This window comes from Phaethon aethereus, assembly GCF_964289735.1.
Source record: "Phaethon aethereus genome assembly, chromosome: 1".
Taxonomy (NCBI): Eukaryota; Metazoa; Chordata; class Aves; order Phaethontiformes; family Phaethontidae; genus Phaethon; species Phaethon aethereus.
This window is the reverse complement of record NC_138575.1, coordinates 191,904,611-191,926,284: the sequence shown is the minus strand read 5'-3', so window position 1 is coordinate 191,926,284 and position 21,674 is coordinate 191,904,611. Positions and strand designations below refer to the sequence as shown.

Here is a 21,674-nt window from a genome sequence, read left to right as displayed (position 1 = left end):
AAATTAAATGGAAAGGATAATCAAAAGTGGGGTTCTTGATTATAGAGGGGCAAACTGCAAACCATATGCCTTACTTCTCTAAGCCAAAGCAAAGGGACCTGACGGGTGAGGAGGACCCTTGGAATGTAAAAGAAAAGAGATGGAAGAAGTGATTTTGGATCTTTTACTTCAAACAAGGTAAAAAACCTTGAAGGAAAGAGCTTCTCAGACTAAACTATATGAATGCTCCCCCTTGCTCACAAAGATGCACACATATTCCACTCCTCCCCCAAAAAGATACTAGGAATAAGCAGAATTCTACAATGAATGGGGAAAAAAAGACTGCCAAAAAAAAAAAAAAAAGAAAGATTTGTTTTAGGGGTCAGGTAATACTGGGATAAAGTAAGAACTGCCAAAAAGTCAAAGTGAGTTAGACCTCGGAAAGGAAATTAAAACAAATAGTAGAAGGTTGTTTAGCCACAGAGGCAAAAAGGGAATCAAAAAAGAAAAAGTGAAGCTGCTATACAGTAAGGATTGGATAGATATTAAAGCTAATCTATGTGTAGCCCCAAAATTGAATAAATCCTTTGCCTCAGTAAATTGTTTTCAATAAAGATGAAGAGGGTAAACACAGGGGCAGAAAGGAGAGTAGAAATCACTTTTTTCAAGATAGACATAAAACTCAATATGCTGACACTGTTGGGAGACTGCCTTGGAAATCCCGAGTCCAGAGGCAAAACCTGGCAACTGTTCTATCAGGAAGGGACTGTATTGCTGCAGAATAGCCAAACACCAATATGTGAGGAGGATGAAAAAGTGATAGTAGACCTCAACAGAATGGAGGGGGGAGAAAAAGTGAAAGAAGGAAGAATAATTGAAGATATGGAGTAAATGAAAACTAAACATAGGTAATGACTACAGACTTATCTTTTTTTTTTCCTCAAAGGTAACACATTTTCTGGTGACAAAAATGTGAAGGATTGCTAGAGGACTTGACATGGTGCCACTTAAGCAACTGAAATGATAGAAAACAAGGATTGCATAAGAATTTTAAGGTAGGTAAGAAACTGGGTAAAAGGGAAACAAAGGCAAATAATGCAGAAAAGGATGTTACTGGTTTGGATGGAGATTACTAGCAGACTGCCACGAACAACATCTATTGAAAATGTTCATTAATTGTTAATTAAAGATAACAGCATGCTAACATTTGCTGAGTGTACACCACTGAGTAGCATTATGAATATCTAAAGAGCTTTTAACACTGAGAAGGAAAAGCCAGAGAACTTTCAAGACTGAAAACATTAAAAACGGCTGAAATGTACAGAACTACAAGGTCACGTACACAGCAGCTAACTGCATGAATTGCTCGTAAATCTGAATGCTGATCAACTAAAAATTGCAACAAAGGAAAGAAAAACAACTGTGTGTCTTAACTGTTCACAGCATGATGGTGAGCTATCTGGTACATCACACAGTAACAGAGGCAAATGGGATTCTAAGATGTAACGAGATAAAGCACTTCCAGTTAAGACAAGAAAGGAAGAATGCCATCATATTGTACCGGTAAAGGTTTTACCATGAATAATGATATATGATTCTGGTCATTTGCTTTGAAACAATTGAATTAATCTTGGAATAGGTGTAAAGAAATGTCCCTGCAATGATGAGGGAATGAAGAACCCATCTTACACAATCAAGTTTGGCTTCACAAAATGAAAACAGAAAGGATGTATGTTTTCCCTTTACACATTGAGAGAACTAATGTTAGGGAGGGAAAAAAGCCATTTCAATTAAAAAAACAATGATAATGTTAGCACAACAGCGCAGGGGAATAAATTGGCCATGAATAAATTCAAGGTGGAATTTACAGGAAGGTTTCTAAGCATCAGAGGAATGAGGTTATAGAACAGTCTTCCAAGAGAAGTAATGGAAATAAAAAATCCTAATGAGACTTACAGTGAAGAATGGTCTAGTGTATGAGAGATTATCCAACATGGTTGTCTGGGAATCCATGACCCAGGAGGTCCCTTTCAGGGTCCTCATAAATTACATATGAAAGAAAACCTATGAGGTCATATCGTCCCATCAACCTCAATAAAACTAAATAAGCAAAACACATATGAAAAGACTGCTGACCAAAAACATAAAATATGTCTCTCTCTTTCTCCCATTTTTTAAACAGGAAAACCAACCAAAATATTCCTTATTTAAAAATATGAAGTTATGAAGTACCTGGTAAATTTCTTGTGTTATTTTAGACTGGCTTTTCACAAGGTCAACTTACTTATTGTATTGTACACAGCGCTTGGCCTTGTCTAGTTTTAATAATAATACTTCAGAGAAATTAGCTTACAACACAATATATCTGTCAATATATTAATGTTCTCCTACCTTCGATGGTGGTTCTGGTGACGGGCTTTTAAGTTCTGGGAGTCTACAGAACAAAGGATTTTAAGTTATAAATTTAGACAGCTGGATTGCACAACCTAAAGCTTATAATTCCTTCCCCACAAAGGCTCCGTGGTTATCAGCTGCTCACACATGGCATGCATTTGCAAGAAAAAGCAGCTTATGGACTCTGCATTTCTGACTTAGATAACTAAAACAGAGCCATGCATCATACAGAAACACGGGCTCTTTTAAAAGTTCTTAGATCTGGCAACCAAAACAGGAGAACTCCACCTTATTTTTGAAAACCTTAGCTATTAGTAAGGTGATATTATAAAGCACATAACATCTTTTCAATGAAACTGTTAAGCTATGGGTCTTCAAGCTGCAAATTGCACATTTTTCCATAGGTCATCATAACGGAACCCTTTGAACAAAACTGAACTAGGGCAGGTGCAAGGTCCCAGTAATGCTCCAAGCAAAGTCTGCTGCTGGCAGGGAACACCAGAATGAGGATGCTGGCTCACCTTCCGGATTTAAATATAAATTAACACAGGTTAGATATGTGAAGTCAAACCCCAGCAGCACTGAGTGAGTACAGAAAAAGAAAGAGGACCGGGGACGAAGATTCTACTCCTGGCTCTGCTGCTCATGCTTTGCTTTACAATTCTGGAAAAATTGCTTTAACTCTTTGGATTTCCTTTCCTGCCTTGCTTCAAAATGCGATACATTGCTCAGGGTTTCATAGTGCAATTGTGTTAACAGACATATCAGACATATATTACAACTCTCCTCCAGCCCATGGTCCTTAGCATTATAGGAACAACAGAAAGGCATAATCTACTTTTGAAAAAATCACGTTTAAAATGTGGCAAATATAATCTCATTGTGTCATTCATTGCAACCCTGATGAACAAATCTCAGTATACAACAGAAATGGACATTAACGTATGCCATATAAAACTAGCAGTTAGCTGGAACAATACTTACCCTAAGTATTTTAACAACTCCTTACTCAGATCTTCAGGAATATATTCTGATATTAACCCATGGGCATACCGTACATAGTCTTCAGGAACACGGCAGGGAGTGGGATGAAGAAGAAAAATAACATTCACATTATATAGTCATGTTGCCTTAGCAATGTTGCATGAACTACCATAAATCATAAGGTTGAATTAATAGTAAGAGCCTTCTAATGGATACATTGTGATGGTTCTCTGTGTTGAGTAGTTTATGTTATATGACACTTGTAGGTTTATTTAAAAAGTAAAGACTTACTACACTCACTTTGTCAGCACATGTTATTAATATTTGCTGTATGTACTTTACAAAAGCTGTTCACTTTCTGAGAATACTAGATATCATGTATTTTTCCGAATAAATTAAATTTTAAAAACCTGCAAAAGTAAAAAGCTGACTCAACAGAACACGCAATCATTAATTTTAAAGCATCTGGATCTTACAATTATTTGGCAAGGGCTTCAGTACTCAAGTACATTTTCTGGCTTCAACTGAAAACAATTAGATGAGACAATGAGTCTGTTTCAAAGTCTTGTACTTAATTTGAGTACTTTACAGAAAATGCCAAGGCCTATCTAAACATCACTGGCAAGACAGGATAATTATCTGTGGAAATATGAACTACTAGAAGCTGTTTGCAGTACAGGGCACTCCTGCTAAAACTGTTTTTCTGAGAGACTGGGGGAAAAAAAGCTACCCTTTTATAACATGAAGTCCTAAACCAGATCTTTTCTGGTCACATTCTACACAAGTACTTTTAAAACTTGCTGTTATTTGGGCTGCTAGGGAGTAACTGCACCCTGCATAGGAAGTATTTGCCAGACAGACATTAAGCTAAAATCTCGCCTCTTAATTCCATCTACAACAGGCCAGCTCTATCTGTTCATATGCTCACACTTGGAGAGGTCATAAGCACATGGTAAACTAGCCTCAGGGTGGTAAAGAACTATTTCATCTGTGCCAGTGATAGCCTCCTTTTTTTTTTTTAAATATAAAAAGCCCAATGCAAACTGGCATTGAAGCACAAAGCATTAACAAGCTGACACCAGCATATGCATTTCAACTATACTGATACCAAATTCTTAATATCTCCTGTCTGCACTTCTCCTTCCTCCACTGCCTAGATTCATCAAGGATTTGTCACTCCCTAAGCCCACTTTAGGGTCAGGAGAGAACAAGAAATAATTCCAATCTGAGACAATTTCACCTCAGCACAAAATATGTCCAATGTATCGCTTAAGAAAAATATTCCCATAATTTCACTCTTTGCATTATGACACTGAATGGTGAGTCCAAGTCAACTGCTACTATTTTGTACTAAATACAAAATCTATTCTCTTTGCATCTCTGCCTTGAAGCAATCTTCACTGACTTTGCCACTGCTTGCCTTCTAGGGAGTCAGCATTCTCACCCGAGCCTTGCTTTGTTATTACCCTCCTGTCAAACATCAGGAATACTTGTGCACCTCCCTTCTTTGTCTTCTGAATGAAATATTCAGGTCTCACATGTTAAACCTCTCCCCCTTCCTCATTATATCCTCCCAGATTTTTGCCCTACAACATCTGTAGATGCTAACTACATATACCCATCTACTTATAAGGTACTGAAATTTAATAATACCCCTATGAAAACAATTCTCTACAGAAATAAATTGCACTGTCATGGCAGTGGAAAGATCAGATGAAAATTAGTCTTATTAAAAACAAGTGTTGAGTAAGGTCCATTTGACTTCCTGTCATTCACCTTGCTACATACAGTGGGACTGCCTCCAAAACTTACCTACTTCTAACATCCAGTGTTCCCCATTTCAATGCTGCTTTCTCAAATCTAAAAAAGGCTTTTAAAAAGACTATTATATCCATGTTACTATAAGTAAGGAGGAAGGTGGAGAAAAACACTGATAGCAGATGAGCTATTTAATTACAAATTTCAGAGATAAAGTATTTCAGCATAGTCAAGACGGTTACTGTCAGGACAATTTTCCCTTTCTTTAAAAAAATGGGGGTGGAGAAAGGGATGAAAAGCTACTGTAAAGTTAAAGTCACTTACAAGTTTTGCAGCTTTGCCTCTTTCAAAACCATATATTACAATCTCTGTTCTATAAAACTGTCCAGTTGCCTCTTAAATCTCATTTATGTTGTTTCCTTTGATATCATTACTTGGTAACTCATTTTCCACTTTGTCAGCAAATTGCTTTGTTTCTCCTTATTTTTCAACAGCATGCAGACTTCTGAATGTCTTTGTAATAAGAAACAATTTGCTTTTGTTCATCTTGTTCTAAACTTTTCTTAATTTTCATTAACATCCCAAGAACTTATTCCAAGTCCGTTTTCAGGTTTCTCTACACAACTTCATACCCCAGTAACATTCAGGACATTGCCCTCCCCAGGGAAAAGGTGACTAGAAGCAAATAGGATCACTCCAGACATTTTGGTACCAGGATTGTCAATTTTCAGGGCAACTTAATACACATATTATTGAAGTTTTTGCCCTTAATAAGCACACACTTAAGTACTCTACACATTTGTCACATAAAACAATATTTGGACCAGGAGCTCTTACTCTGTGACTATGCCTTCCTGAGATTCCTTCTGTTTTTGGATAATTCTATGAAGAGCATTTGCCTGCTAATAAAAATAATAATAAAAAAGAAATGTCTTCTAATACAGATACGCTTATTGGGTGAATACTCATACATATTATAAGCATGTGTCCTATTGTTCAAGGGCAACTGAACCAAGGAGAAGCTAAAAGAACCCCAGCTGAGGCCTAATGTTAATTACATCATCTGATGAAGATACCAAAGAACTCAGAAAAGTCAAGGCACAGTCACAATACATATGGAATTTTCTGTACAAGGAATAAATTTAATGCAAAATCCAATTTCAATACATCTTAAATTCTAATCATGTGTTTTATCTCCACGTATGTGATTTCACAAAAATGGGATTCATTACAATGTTTAGTTTTCTTACCTTCTTTAGTATCTGTGATCTGTTTACCACTGATAAATGTAGCTGCATGTACCCTTTCACCTACAGTTATATTGTTGCTTTTAAGTGCTTTCACTGTTTGACTGACCTGTAGGAAACCACAGAATGAAATGTCTGTATCAGTGTTGTTATGCACATGTTAATGCAGTGACAAAGCTCTTGTAATTTTGTTTCAAGCATATAAAACACTCAAGTTATGGACTGTGGTGAAACTTAATATACATTTGTAATGACTAGCATATGAGCTCAAAAAACCCAAAGAAAACTACTATGTCTTTGAACATGTTGCCTTGGCAACACAGCACCAGTTTTGCAGCATCCTAAGATGAGCCGAGCTACTCAGATGCAACAGCCATGATTATACAGGTGAAAAATACACCTGCTTGGAGAACAGAGCATGCCTGAGCTCAGCTGGATTGCAAAGGCATCCCTGATGGAAATCAAAGATTAAGGACTTTACAGGGCACTGCTATACTGGATCTAACAGAGAGATAACTGGCAGAAGAAGGTATTTTCAACAACACCAACAGGTACCTGTTCAAATGTAAATATTAAGGTATTCATTGCAAAATAGATATTGCCATGCCTCATCACTGCAGAAAACAGAACAGATTTTGTGCTTGCATTGACTCATTTAAATGACAAGGCTTCCTTATACCATGTGATGCATACTATTTTTTTCTACAAAGTGGTATCATAGTAGGGGCACATATGCATGTGTAAAATGAGATTCATCTTCTTTATACCAAAACACAGACCTCATCAAGCTTAGCTGTAACACTATTTTCTGCATACTGTACAGACCTCTTGAACAGCGTGACTGGATCAAGATAGCAGCAACCATACCAGGACCACTCTGAGACACTTTGCCAAATCTTCACAAGGAAACCCATTTGTAACACAAAACCAAGGCATTTCTGTCCAGCTTTAAAGCATGGCAGAATTTCAAAGTTGCAACAGTCAAAGCTCTCCCCTAGCCCATCTGTGAAGTGGATGAAGTAAAAGACAAGCCTCTCACCTTATGCAAACCCTACAGAACACAGTGATAAGCTGAACTTATAAGCTGCTTCTGCCTCCTCACACTCCATGAATCCCTTTCATGCCAGCCCCATCAGAAAGAGAAACATGACAAACGTCATTTCTCTAATACGTCACATTCCCAAGTGCAACAACTTTACTGTGATGTCTGTCCTTCTTGGACAGAACACGTCCCTTGAACTAAGGCATACCACGTGGCTCATATGCAGATATGGACAAGCTAATAAGCATTTTCATTTTAAACATAAAGCAATTTTGAAAGCAAAAGAGAAACACAATACCTTTCTCTTTAACCACTTCAGCGTCTTCTCTTGGCTGTATTTGTGGAATTTCTGACTGCCAATCTCTGAGAAAAAACAAGTAAGGGGAAGAAAGTCATGACTGGTTTGGATTGTGTTTTCAATACATTTAAAATCTTTTAATCTGTAGATACAGCATGAAAGTTAATTTGTGGCTTGCACATGTTTGATATCAGGGCAATAAGTTTCAAAAATATTGCAAACGTGGAAAAATAAACACACTGAGCTGATATGCACAAGTCTGAACAACTTGACAATTATTTAATTAGGCCCTAATCCAGCAAAGCACATATTTTATTTATTTCTGTGTAATCTTGGGCTGCCTGATTCACTAAGACTCTTCTCAAGCCCTTGTAGTTTGCCAAATCTTCACTGCCCTGTGTCACCAGAACGGTCATTTTGACTACATAGGTCACAACACCAAATGTTCATTCCATGACTGCTTTTTTTTTTTTAAACATCTTAAATCTTATTTACTGAATTCCAACACCTAGTAAGGGTCCAGGACAGAAAGCTGGTTAGTGAAGGCAAACCATCCATGCTTTCAATACACTCTTCTCCTATCAGTTCTTCCAGTTCTCCCCTCTCACTTCACAAGGTGAATAAAGCAAAAGTTTTACTTCTATCCCCCCTTCACGTAGTTTAATATAGTGTCAAAAGAAAATACAGAATCCAAAATAGTGAACCACACTCCTTCTGGGAGGAAGTACATGATTCATTTATGATTTATTGAACAACATAAATTAACTCAGTGATATAAAAATTTCAGAAAGTGTTTCCCCTGTGAGAAGTACAGTATCATGAACACTTGCTATTCACATGTGATCAGTTGTCTGGAGATATGCGAGTTCACGATGCTGAGGCAAATGAGAGAGAAAATTAGAAAGGCTCATGGAAATGTCAGTATAAAAATTCAGTGTTAATTCACAGAAAGCTACATTTTGGAAATGGAATGAAACGCCTAATAAGATTTCACAGGAGATTTTAGAGCCCACTGTGTTTCAGTCTTTTTCTTTAACAGGTATTTCAGTAAGTTTTAATCTCCTGTATACCATTCCCATAAATACCTACATCTGTTTCATGTCATTTACCGATCCAATATCATATTCCAACACTCAGTTCATGGAGTTTCCTTCTCCCCTTGCAAACAACAACATATTATTTATGATTCCTTCAGCATTTCCTTCTTTGGGGTTTATCTTGGCTCTTTCAAATTGCATACAAATAGCTAACCATTACATGCTCTTTGTGTACGCATGGTACGGGGTATGGAGAGGTCAAGGAAAGCTGTTTACAAGATAAAGTTTAAATCTATCTCAACAGTTGTAGAAGAGTAAAATGCAAAAATTCTTCAGAGCAAAAAGAAAAAAACCACTAATATATACACTTTGTGTCATGAAGTTGATGAGTTGAAGCTAAAGTAATTAGCTGTGACATTGCTGGCTGCAGCCTTTAGGACTCAGAAGCTTCTAAATGGATCTGAAAGAAAAACAGCAGAAAATGGGGGAGATGCTCTGGATACTTGAACCTGCCTCTCAAAGAGCTAACATGGTTTGGGTCCAAGTATAGTGAGTACGATTCGTGGATTCATCTCTTATCTAAGAAAGTTCGAGGAAGGGACATCCTCCGGCCACCATCCCCCCAACCCATGCTGAAAAGTAATTCTAGTCCATTTTCCCAGGCAGACTCCTCCACAGCAGCATGATTCAGAGTGACTCAGTTAGGGAAAGGAAACGTAGAACCATGAAGCCATTTTCATTAAAACATGTGAAAAATAATTACACTGAACTGTTCAGAGATCACTTTGAAAATATTTTGTGTGCTTGACAGTTTTGACTATTAAACTCTAGAAACTGACAATATTTGAGACCTCTGTAGAATTGAAGTGAGTTATGAAAGTCACAAACTGCTGACAAAAGGATTCAATATTGGAACGTGGATTTAACATGTGATGCACATTTGATATTGGTGAGAGTTAGCGACTATGTTTGATAATATGAGTATATATTGGAAAGCCTTTTGTTCCCTAATGTGTCTGGTGCCTATAAAACTGGTCTGAGACATCTGGAAAGATTGGGTTTGAGAAATACAGATGGAATATAAGTGGTTCTACAATTAAATAATATGTTCAGCGATCGGGTAATCGCTATGTAGACTTGGAAGTTTCCCTGATGTATTGTTGAGCAAACTGCCTAAAGCACATTTTAACATCCATTTTCTCAGTGTTTTCCATAACTCTGAAACTCATATGGCCCCTTTTTTCCTATCTTCTGGGAATACAAGCTTGGCAATATTACTTAGTTATTCTAATCAGGTAAGTTTTCTTGGCTCTTCATGTTAATCACATCAGACAAGATCACAGTGCAGTTTTTGCCTTGCAAAATGAAACAGAGAGTAACACTCTAAAACTGGAATTCATAACCCTTTCCTAAACCTTGTCTATTGTGCTTTCTATCCGATGTTTGAATTTATTAGCAAACAAGCTGCCTCACCCAGATTTATTGAGTTTTAACACACCCTTTCCCCAACTACTAAAGCAGGTACCAGAAATTTAATCCAGCAAAATGAATTTTCAGTGCCCTTCAACACTGGGGCCAGGGAAGGTAGACTTTCTGCTAATGCAGTAAGTGTAAACTGTGAGCACTCTAGGGTAAGAATTTGTTAGACAGATGTTAAATGCCTTAAGATTAAATTAAGAGTGAAATAAATAAGTTGTTAGGTTCTGCCAAACAGATCAGAGCTGCAGAAGACTCAACACAACATATACTTCTTGCCCTGAAGCCCTACTCCTTAAATGAGAAAGGCTACAAAGTAGACAACAGGTCCTAGAGCTAGAAAAGAGTCTCTTAGTCATAATATTGGCATTTTTTACAGGCAATAAAAGACATGAGAATATGAAACACATAGAATTGGATTGAACAGAAAGGTGATCTGTGCATGACAGGCAAGCAAGCACCAATGTCTTTGTTGCATAACTATATGCTTGTTGTTCTAAAAAAAGAAAGAAATCCTAAGAACAAGCGCCTCTATTACTTTCAACTCAACCCAAACCTGAACAAGAACAGAAGCAGAGGTATATGCCTAGGGAGATCCAAGAACATCACAGACAACTAGTGTGTGCATGTGTGTACAGCTTTAACGACAAAAGCAATTTTTATCTTAGGTTTCAAAATAAAAGCAAGGAAGTGAATATAATTTAACAGTTAATATAATTTGCTGGCAAAATGACACAAAACTACAGAAGTACATAATACATTATTAAAAACAGCAATGTAAAAAAAAATGAAACAGCATCTTCACTACTGTCTAACAGAACACAGTTCATCAGAGGATGCTCTGATGGATAACAAGTGCAAATACAATTTCAGAATGGATATAGAGGTTAGACCAAGATATAAGACCTTGTCTATAGCAAATAGGTTGTTGTGGGTTTTTTTTAATTTTTCTTTTGCTGTTAAGAAGGGAACATAAATACTGCCCAAAGGCAGCACTGTCATTTGGAGGAAGTATCCCTTCAGAAAAATAACCCAGACCTTGTCCTACATTCCTATACAGACTTCTTAGTTTGACAGCCAAGAGGATCTGGCACGACTTTTCACCTTCTCAGATGGGTGCACAGAAGTTTAGCACACCTTCTTTCACCCCTAGCTCCTTAGCCAGTGTTAGACAAGTTGTAGGGCACAGCAATTGCTAAAAGCTTAGTAATAGTTTTTACTGGAAGTATTTCTCACTTCATGGGAAGGCAAAAGTGTTTTTGCAGTTCAGATGCATCTGTCTTAAAGAAGTCTTCTCAAAAGTCAGAACTCACCCAAACTAACCAAGAGAATTACTTGCTCCCAAAGATACTGAATGTAACTAAGTGTTTTCCAAAGGTTCTTTTGGAAATCGAGAAGTATCACAACAGCACATAATTCCAACTACACTAGTCCCAGCAAGAATGTAACAGTCTTGCTGCCCCGATTTCCTGCTCTCTTGTTAAAGTGATCATTTTCAATGGAAACATGTTCTGGCCTGAAGTTCAAATTTATTTTCTGGAGGAAGCAACTGCTCTGCATTACTGTACATGCACCATATCATACAGAAAATACTTAAACTAGTGCATCTAAATCTTTCAGAAAAAACTCACAGCCCCACTGCATTGACATTTTACACAGCAATAAAGAGGCCTGGTGTTTCACTTCTTAGCCAGGTTTTCATTCTTCCATAACCTTCCCAGTTATCTGTAGATCACCTAAATATTTCTTCTTATATATATATAAATGACAAGGGCAGAGTGCTTCATGAAAGCAAACTCCTAATATTTCCGTCTTTTAATTTGTATACCTCAACTCCTTGGAGAAGGTCTACATGCATAAGGGTTAGACAGGTTATTTGTTTTGCACTTGGTGGTAGATTCGATGTTCTCAGACTCTTGTACATCTCCTGTACATCTCCATCTGCATGTAGGTAATCTCCATTCACTATCAGTAAGTCAACATGCAGAAGGAGAATGCTCTTTATAGGACTGAGTATAAAAACTGAGGTCTGCCAAGCTGCGAAAATTGTGTAATGTTCCTTCCTGTTCCCTAGAAAGCATGTATTGTCCTCAAATAAAATAAAAGGCCCTACACCAAAGCAAATTCTGGACAAAGGTTGAGGAAACTATGTACAGAATTTATATTTTGCTAATTTTTTCCATTTAGGTTTTCTCTCTCATACACTTACGCATCCTGATCAAGTTTTCTGTTTTTAAAAAAATTAAGTCTTTGAACTTAAACCCACAACGCTAAATTATGCAAAGCTAGAACACTTGTGCTCTCCTTTCTCAGCAACATATTCTCCCTTCTCCAGCTTTTTCAAAGAATCACAGAATGACTAAGGTTGGAAAGGACCTTCAAGATCATCAAGTTCAACCATTAATCCAGTGCCACCATGTCCCCTAAACCATGTCCTAAAGCACCACATCCACACGTTTTTTGAACACTTCCAGAGATGACGACTCCACCACCTCCCTGGGCAGCCTGTTCCAATGCTTGACCACCCTCTCAGTGAAGAAATTTTTCCTCATATCCAATCTAAACCTCCCCTGGCGCAACTTGAGGCCATTTCCTCTCGTCCTATCACCAGTTAGTTGGGAGAAGAGACCAACACCCTCGTTGCCACAACCCCCTGTCAGGTAGTTGCAGAGAGCGATAAGGTCTCCCCTCAGCCTCCTCTTCTCCAGACTGAACAACCCCAGTTCCCTCAGCTGCTCCTCATAAGACTTGTGCTCCAGACCCCTCACCAGCTTCGTTGCCCTTCTCTGGACATGCTCCAGCACCTCAACATCCTTCTTGTAGTGAGGAGCCCAAAACTGAACACAGGATTCAAGGTACGGCCTCACCAGTGCCAAGTACAGGGGCACAATCACTTTCCTACTCCTGCTGGCCACACTCTTTCTGATACAGGCCAGGACGCTGTTGGCCTTCTTGGCCACCTGGCGCACTCATATTCAGCCGGCTGTCAACCAGCACCCCCAGGTCCCTTTCCACTGGGCAGCTCTCCAGCCACTCCTCCCCAAGCCTGTAGCGTTGCATGGGGTTGTTGTGGCCAAAGTGCAGGACCCTGCACTTGGCCTTATTAAACCTCATACAGTTGACCTCTGCCCATCGATCCAGCCTGTCCAGATCCCTCTGCAGACCCCTCCTACCATCCAGCAGATCAACACTCCCACCCAGCTTGGTGTCTGTACTGAAGGAGCACTCGATCCCCTCATCCAGGTCATCAATAAAGATATTGAACAAGACTGGCCCCAGAACCGAGCCCTGGGGAACACTGCTTGTGACCGGCCGCCAGACAGATTTAACGCCATTCACCACAACTCTCTGGGCTCGGCCATCCAGCCAGTTCCTCACCCAGCAAAGAGTAAACTCCTCCAAGCCACGAGCTGCCAGTTTCTCCAGGAGAATGCTGTGGGAGACGTTGTCAAAGGCTTTACTAAAGTCCAGGTAGACAACATCCACACTCTTTCCCTCATCCACTAGATGGGTCACCTGCTCACAGAAGGAGATCAGGTTGGTCAAGCAGGACCTGCCTTTCATGAACCCATGCTGGCTGGGCCTGATCCCTTGGTTGTCCTACTTATTGTTTGAATGCTTTGCAACAAAGGGAAAAAAAATGCCAAATGGTTAACTTCTTCCACACCAGACCATCCTACACTAAATAAAGAATTGAGAGAGATGTAAAGCTTTCATAAAAAGGCAAAGAAAGGTCACAACACATACAATAATGTCAAGAAGCCAGCTCTGATCAGTTTATCATTTTTATGACACCTAGCAACAAGACTGCACAAGTATTTTAGAGTTAGAGCATATAATCTGAGATCCACATATTACTGTTCACAATACTGCAATGATGACTTCTAGGCCTAAACTTCTGTTTTTGAAGTACAGCGTTGTCCAGCACCTTGGACGTTCAGTAAAGCAAAAAACAATATTTACATCTATCTTGTAATGAATTGACATGAACAATTCTTTTTTTTGCCCCCTCCCCCTTTTTTCACCTTTTTCTTCTGTAACATGATGTATGCACTGTTTAACATCTGCACACTTCAGCAGCAATGGGCAGCTAGGGTAGTCTGAGTCTAGAACAACTTGATCAAGTGGCTGGAACTTTCCTTGCTGCTGAAAATACATCAGAGGGATTATAAAAGCATTATTATAATGTTAAGACATATACACACTACACATACATAGAAATAGATATGCATGCAATGGCCATAGCTTTAAAATAAAGGATTTGAAGAAGATTGTATTTTGAATGGTAACACATGACACATTCAGAAACTGATTACAAAGCAAGCTATAAATATTTATTTCAAACCAGTAGATACCTGCAAAATGCTGAACTCTTCAATTACTGCACGTAAAAGACCAAATTTGAAACAACATGAGGAGAAACTAATGTGAAGTACAGCGGGATTTTTTGGAAGATGACATAAGACACAGTAGTCAATGTGTGCCAATAGTGTTTTAGACCAAAACCTGTTGGATTAAACCCAGTGTCATAACTTCCATTCAAATTTTGCTTTTCCTTCCATAAAGACAAATCTCAAAGGAGCAGGGCAGCTTCTGGAACACAATATTAACCTTTCACCTCTGCAAAGTCAATTCCAGTTTGGCCAGAGTATGTACATAAAGTGATTTTGGCACAACTTAAATAGCCCCACACATGACAGAACCATCAAACAAATTTTGCCATTGCCAAACAATGCATAATCATTCAGCACAGTTTGGCACAACTGGCAGCTTTCCCTTTGGAAAGATCCTTTAGCGCATCAGTACAAAGACTCAGTGAGCTCTCTATCCTTAGAGAGTGCATGGTCTCAGGAGCCAAAGCTGAAGTCATTATACCGGTCAGCATGAAAAAAACCCCACTTGGGTATACTGCTTTCATTATTAATGAATCCTCTTGCTAGACAGCCAGAGGCTTAATAAAAGTAACCAGCCATTGTTAAATGACAATAAAAACAAGAAAACAAGCAAATAAAAAACCAGAAAGGATTTAAAGATTTTCTCCTGAAAAAGAAAAGACACAATAACAATAGCAAAAAGAAGGTTATGAAACGCAGAAATAAAGCTGCAATAAACTGTTTCCTATAGATAACCTACCTGCACAAACCTGCTCGTGTCCCAGAGCAAGGCAGCCACATTTACATTGTGCAGGGGCACAGAGCCTAAGGCTGGATAGGAGACGGCTCTGCTCAGAAGACACATTAAGCAACCTGCATCACACTATCAAAACCAAAGGATGATACTAAGACACTCAGTGGGTTCCTTGATACTCATTAGTTCAAGCCAGAAGTGACTGTGCTGCATTCAAGCTGGCCTTGCACAAGGTATCTGCAACACCATCCTCAAGACTTCGCTTTACTGAAGAATACGCTAACAGGCTGGGCGCTGCAGGAATGCATCTGCCCTTATTTAGGACCCAAAACAGCTCTATGCATTTATCTGGCATCATGCCTGGCCTAGAAAACATGAAAACCTAGAAAGCAATGTACTGAGAAAGTAAAGTGCAGTACAGGATTCTTCCCATGCACAGAAACAGCAGCAATAGTTGTCCTTTACTCAGGCTACCTCAACACTATACCACATAGACAGAGGAGATTTACTGTTTCCCTAATTTAACTTTGGTATAAAGCTTTCAAAAGGATGCTGAATTCAGAGTGCAGTGCCTAGAGAATGAGCTAAACTATTCCTTGTGAAATGACTTCTTCTGATGGGCCACCTTGAAGCAGGAACAGACCTCAGAAATACAGAATACATTTGCACATCCTATACCATAAATAATTTAAAAATAATTACAGAACAATAGGTTACTATTACAAATGTGTAGTAGGACTTTATTTCTTCACCATATAAAAATTGTTCTCCTGCATTTTCCACTTGCAGAAAATAGCAAGCAACCTTATAGGAAATGCTCTTAAAGCAAAAACCCTCAGGATGTGTAAAGTGAAATTATTGCCTCCGTGAAACAAAAAACAAGGATCAACAATTACATTTTATGCTTTTTTTTTTTCCCCACAGGCAAATTATAAACAATAAATCAACAATTTTCCTATGCCTTTTGATACACTTCAGAAATTTAAGTGAGGTTTTGCCACATCCATGATAAATCAATTAAGCCGTTTATTAACTACCCAGCTTTTGGATACTTGATCATCCTGTTGCTGTTCTACAGCATCTCTACAAATGCTCCTTCTAAAAAAAACAACATTTCAAGTTCAAACTGCCACAAAGATGTTGTTCTCCCACAGCATCCAAATTCTTCTTTCTTTTCCCCTTCTTTCCCAAAATGACTCATCTACTGATGCTTCAGAAAGGGCACTAGTTTGTTTTACTCTGATGACATCTCATAATTTTAAATTCAATAGCTCTGGGATAGACTCTCACAAAAGGACAAAAGAGATTCTCTGCTTCTCTTAAAAAGGAGGTGATTAGACTTTGTTGAGATTGCAAGCTGACTCTTGGAATATACTTTACTGATGAAAAAACTTGATGCAAACAAAAATATTTCTATGGTGGATATCTGCTTTAAATGCAAATTAAATTTCCATTATTATGGAAGCCCCTCTTTGTAAAATTAACATAACTTCTGCAGAAAATTAAGTCAGAAATAATGTTTTCTCCTGAGAATTCCATTGAAAAAATAAAGCAGGCTTACCTCCTTGTCTGCCTTTATGAGGTAGTAAAGTATCAGAAACAAGGGGTCCATTGGTGTAACAAACAGCAGGCGCCCATCTAAGTGACAGATATGTAAAAGTAAGCTTAGAACAAAGAGGCACAATATACTAACCTTTATTTTTTGGGGGATGTTTTTCAGGAGTGTGGGCAAAAGAGGATTTTTTTTTTCCCAGTAAGTACCCCAGTATTTTAATAAAATGGCCAGGAAAATAGTATTTGTGATTTTATATTAAAAATACAGAGAACTCAATTCTCAACCCTGCCAAACCAAAACACAAGCTCCACTGCAGGTCTAATGGCTTCAAGCACTCTTAGTTCTGCCTTTCTCTAGACTATATTAAAAACAGCAAAATGGAAGCTGCCCTCTATTGGCAGATTTGTGTGTAACAGAAACTTCTCTTGGGATAGCAGATGCATCCAGTATACTCCACCTCAAACAGTGGGCAAGGCAACATTGTGCTGGCAGAAGAGGTAGACAGTGCAAGAAAGAATTTCAAGAGCTAATTAAGTTAGAGCTGCTTCTCATCTGTAAAGGGAGAATCTGCATGCAGTCTCCTAATAGAACAAAATAAACTTAAATAGATCAGAAAATATGGCTCAGTATGTTGTATTCAAAGCTACACACAAAGGAAGAACTTGGTCTCCCACTGAAACAGACACCTCTGCCCATCTGGAGCTCATTGCAGGACAATGGCTTAGTCAGGCTTTTTGTATAATTGTAGATAATTGGAAACAATGTAACATCAAGGAAATTCACTAATGAGACCCAATAATTGATGACAATTTGACATTAAATAGCAAACCAAAAGCAAATAAATGTAATATTTTGTTTTAAATCACATGATTAAGATAATTAAAGAAAAGGAAATCTTACTGCGATGGCCCTAAAATTAACAAAAGATGGAGTGGGAAGAATGTGGTTTGGACAAAGCTGATGCCCTATCTAACATCTGTATTACTAACATGATGCCTTGCATGAGGCAAAGCAAGCATCAGGACTACTTAGAAACATGAAAACTTTGATAATAAAACTGGAGGGGAAAAAAACAAACCACTATCCACTTTCTCAAAGCTTCCATTTAAATGCTTTCCACTGTATCTCCAGGAAGAGGTTCTAAAGAGTTCAGACTCCCTGTAGGTGTATAAAGACCTCTGCACTTCTCTGCAGATAACAAGATAATTTGCTTTAACTGCAAACACACAGCTTTTTTGTGGTGTTCTTCCCCACACTGTTTCAGAGATGCAGCAGCCCTAATATTCATGAACAATTTTTCCCCCTGCATCTTTTGAAGAAACTGAGGTGATGATTCCTTAAGGCAACTGTTTCCCAAGGGCCAAAATAGAGGTTAGAAAGTGAGGGGGAGAGTACAATGTGGACATAACTGGAAGCAGGGAGCAGACCCAGTCTTTTGGCTCACCCCCAGATGGAGTGAGGAAAAGCTCACAGACATGCTGCTTACATTGCTATGTACACCTGCAGAGGATGTTTAAAAGTTAACACACGCTTTGGGATATTACCGTTAAAGAAGGCATATGTCTGGTAGGGTTGCTTTTATTTATTGCTATAAATGGTATTTTTTCTAGTTAAAAAAGGACAAAATAATATAACTTCATCTCCTAAATTAATACTTACTGCTTGGTCTATGGACATGCTGGTAGAGAAATACTACTCCAATGACATTCTTACTGATAAAGGATTGTTAAAGCTGTCACAAGCAGTTACGTAAGTTTCCTCCTCTGTTTCAGAGGAGCAAGCTAGGATCAGAGAATGACTGGAATGGTACAGACAAGCTCACTTCAGCAAAACACTGAAATGGCACCTTCAGATGACAGGCCTATCCTGAGGTCCCAGCAACTCACACAGGGGACTACAGAGGTAATTAAAAGAAAGCAAGACCATACATTCCAATGCTTGGAGCTCTAACACACTGCTCTGCTTAGCTAGCCAAGGCCTTGCAGTCCTTTCTCTCTCCCATAGGATAACACATATTTCACTTACACTGAGGACTTGCTGGTCTGATTGGCAAGGCAAGCTAAGCATTTTATGGCACTTCAGTTTAAATACAATTGAATGACTCCCCCTCCCCCCCCCCCCAAACAAATGAACATCTGTCTAATTGAGGTTGCCAAAGGCAGCCTTTTAAAGAGAGACCACAAAGCTCCCAGCCCTGGTTAAATCCAGATGGCAAATGAGTGTGTCAGAAGGTGGGGATGTGATGCAGTATGCCTCAAACAACTAGGAAAAACACCTGTAAATTTACTAGAAGAGAGAGGGAAGGTCTGTGTGTGAACATTAGCTACAGTTGGGGGAAGGATACGTTATATTACTCACCTTGTTGAACAGTCTGACCTATAAACCAGGAATGATATTCCTCATGAAAAGCTTTTACTTCAAACAGCTGCTGTGCACCACTATTGAATAAGTAAAGGGTTGCTTCCCCTGTTGAAAAGAAATCTGGTTTGTGTTTGTAAGCTTTCACAAAAATCAAAAGAATACCCAATACATCTGAAGAATGTGCCTTATATACATACAGACACAAACATACACACATTCTACATAAACTCACTACAAAGAAAGCTCAGACAAAGAAAACTATTATATACAGATGTTCATTTACCAGCTCTATAAACCAAAATGCATTTGAATCAATAAATAAGATGTGTGAATAGTTCATCTTACAACACAAAGCCTTTGATCCAAACCCAAATCAAAATCACTCAAGAAATCTGTTTTAGTCTGTACTGAAGGGGGAAGGTGGAAAACAAGAAAATTCCCTTCTCCTTCTATCATGTTTGTCACCAAGATATCAGACTCTGGGTTGGGGAACAAAAGTCTCAAACCTTCAAATGACAATTTGAAATTATGAGGGTTTTGTGCATTCAAAATGGATTGCCAATAACTTAGTATGGGTAGACAAATAAGGTGAAAAGGGAAGCTAAAAGACGTTGCTTTTAAGTGCCTATCAGAATCTCGACAGTTCGGAAAGGAAAAGGAAAGCTTTCTTTCAGGCCACCAATAGCACAGCTCTGACATTTCACATTAGTTCTGGGTTACAATGAAAGGGTGATGAATATGTTGCAAACAGGATTGACATTTTCCATATCTAAAACAGGAAGTTACCAGAACTACAGAAGGGGCCACTTAAATTTGGTCGTCTGAGTCTGCTGGCTGGACTGGTCCTATCTTGGTTATCAATCCATCTTCAAGAGACAAGAGCAACTACAACATGGCAGTCCTGCTCAAAACTAAACTAAATTGCTGAGCTGCACTGACTTGCAGATCATGTGCTGGCTCAAAAAAGTCTCGATATAAGCTCCTGCAAGCTGATGTCAGCACTGCTGTTCTCAGTCTGCAGAGATCCCTGGGTGCGGAAGGAGGTCAGCTAAAATGGGCAGACACATCACTTCCCAAAAATAACTGATAATGCATTTTTCCCCCTTTATCCAAAAGGCTGACCAGATGTTTAACCTCACCTAAGGATATAGTCCCAGTTCTCTGATTTTTCTTTCGGGGAGGGTAGGGGAGGAGAGGAGTGAAGAGTAGATATAAGGGGGAGTACAGGTTTCAATCATTACCATGTGCTTCTCAACAAGGGTCTACACCATAGTCTGACCAGCGCCAGACATCAAACTACTGACAGAAGTGCTCACTGAACAACCTAAGACTCGTAGCAGTGAGCAGGCTAGACAAATGCAGTGGTGAGCTACAAAATCTTGGGAAAGGGACCATTCCTATTGCCTAACTCCAGTTCCCTAATTTATTTGCCTATGTTAAAAGGACAGTCACCACAGGTTCCCAACAGAGTCGTCAGACAGAAACTCTAGGGGATGGAGAGAAAACCTCAGTAGCTTTACTTACAACTTTACTGCTTCAGTTAGTTGCTTAAGTCTTGTGGTATGGCTATTTCCCTTCTTTTAGTTCAGCACTTTGAAAAATGCTTCTTGTGGTACTTCTGAATTGCAGGCTGAACCCTAGTTTATAGTTTTTGTAAGGGATAGAAATTTTGTCCTTTTTACCTGTCTATAAAAAGAACCATGCATATTTTTATTTAATAAAGTGGTTTGCATGAATTCTATAGTGTGCTGAGTCCTTCAGTGTGTATTTATACAATATCTGGCATCAACAATTCATCTGTTAGACCTAAACGTAAGGAAAATACATTAATAGGGTGTTCTCAGTCCTTCCATTTTCAGACCCTATGCTTATAATAGGCTACATAACTGAAAGTTTATGCATGTCTATAAATAAGCTCCAGTAAATTCTAAAGGAACACACCCAGGCAATCATTGCACTTTAGGTTTTCCCCAGAAACCTTTCTTAAGATCTCCGATTCTACATGGTAAACAGATCTCTTCTTCCACAGAGAAAAGCAAATTAGTACCTACACTTTTAAAAACATAACAAATTAGAAAGCAAATATAACACAGCAGGTGGCAAATATCTGTGGCTATATATTCCCACTGTAAATCTGAGCAATCAAAAAACATGAGTAAGTGATTTCACATTCTGTGTCTATTGTTTTTAATTATTTTCCTCTTTCAAGAACAAAATGTACCTGAAGACTTTAGTTACAAACATATATAAATATAAGCAGTGAATTTCAAAACAAAAACATACAACTTAAATCTACAGAAAACAAACGAGCTTATGAAAAAAAAAAGAACAGCATGAAACGTGTTTTTTCAAACAAAATATGTTAACCCTAACAAAGGCTTGCTGCAAGTTTCTGTTGTAGTTTCTCATACTCCAG

General features: G+C 38.5%; 1 protein-coding gene across 1 annotated transcript in view; it reads right to left on the bottom strand.

Moving 5' to 3' along the window:
- The window catches only part of RNASEH2B (ribonuclease H2 subunit B), a gene marked incomplete at both ends in the record, with an annotated part of 39,510 nt that overhangs the window by 4,474 nt on the left and 13,362 nt on the right, over window positions 1-21,674 (bottom strand). The window contains 7 exons of the mRNA XM_082005716.1: window positions 2,371-2,413; window positions 3,358-3,436; window positions 6,366-6,471; window positions 7,703-7,767; window positions 14,241-14,361; window positions 16,904-16,980; window positions 19,256-19,363. Coding sequence (XP_081861842.1) covers window positions 2,371-2,413; window positions 3,358-3,436; window positions 6,366-6,471; window positions 7,703-7,767; window positions 14,241-14,361; window positions 16,904-16,980; window positions 19,256-19,363 — 599 coding nt within the window. The remainder of the gene's footprint in view (window positions 1-2,370; window positions 2,414-3,357; window positions 3,437-6,365; window positions 6,472-7,702; window positions 7,768-14,240; window positions 14,362-16,903; window positions 16,981-19,255; window positions 19,364-21,674) is intronic.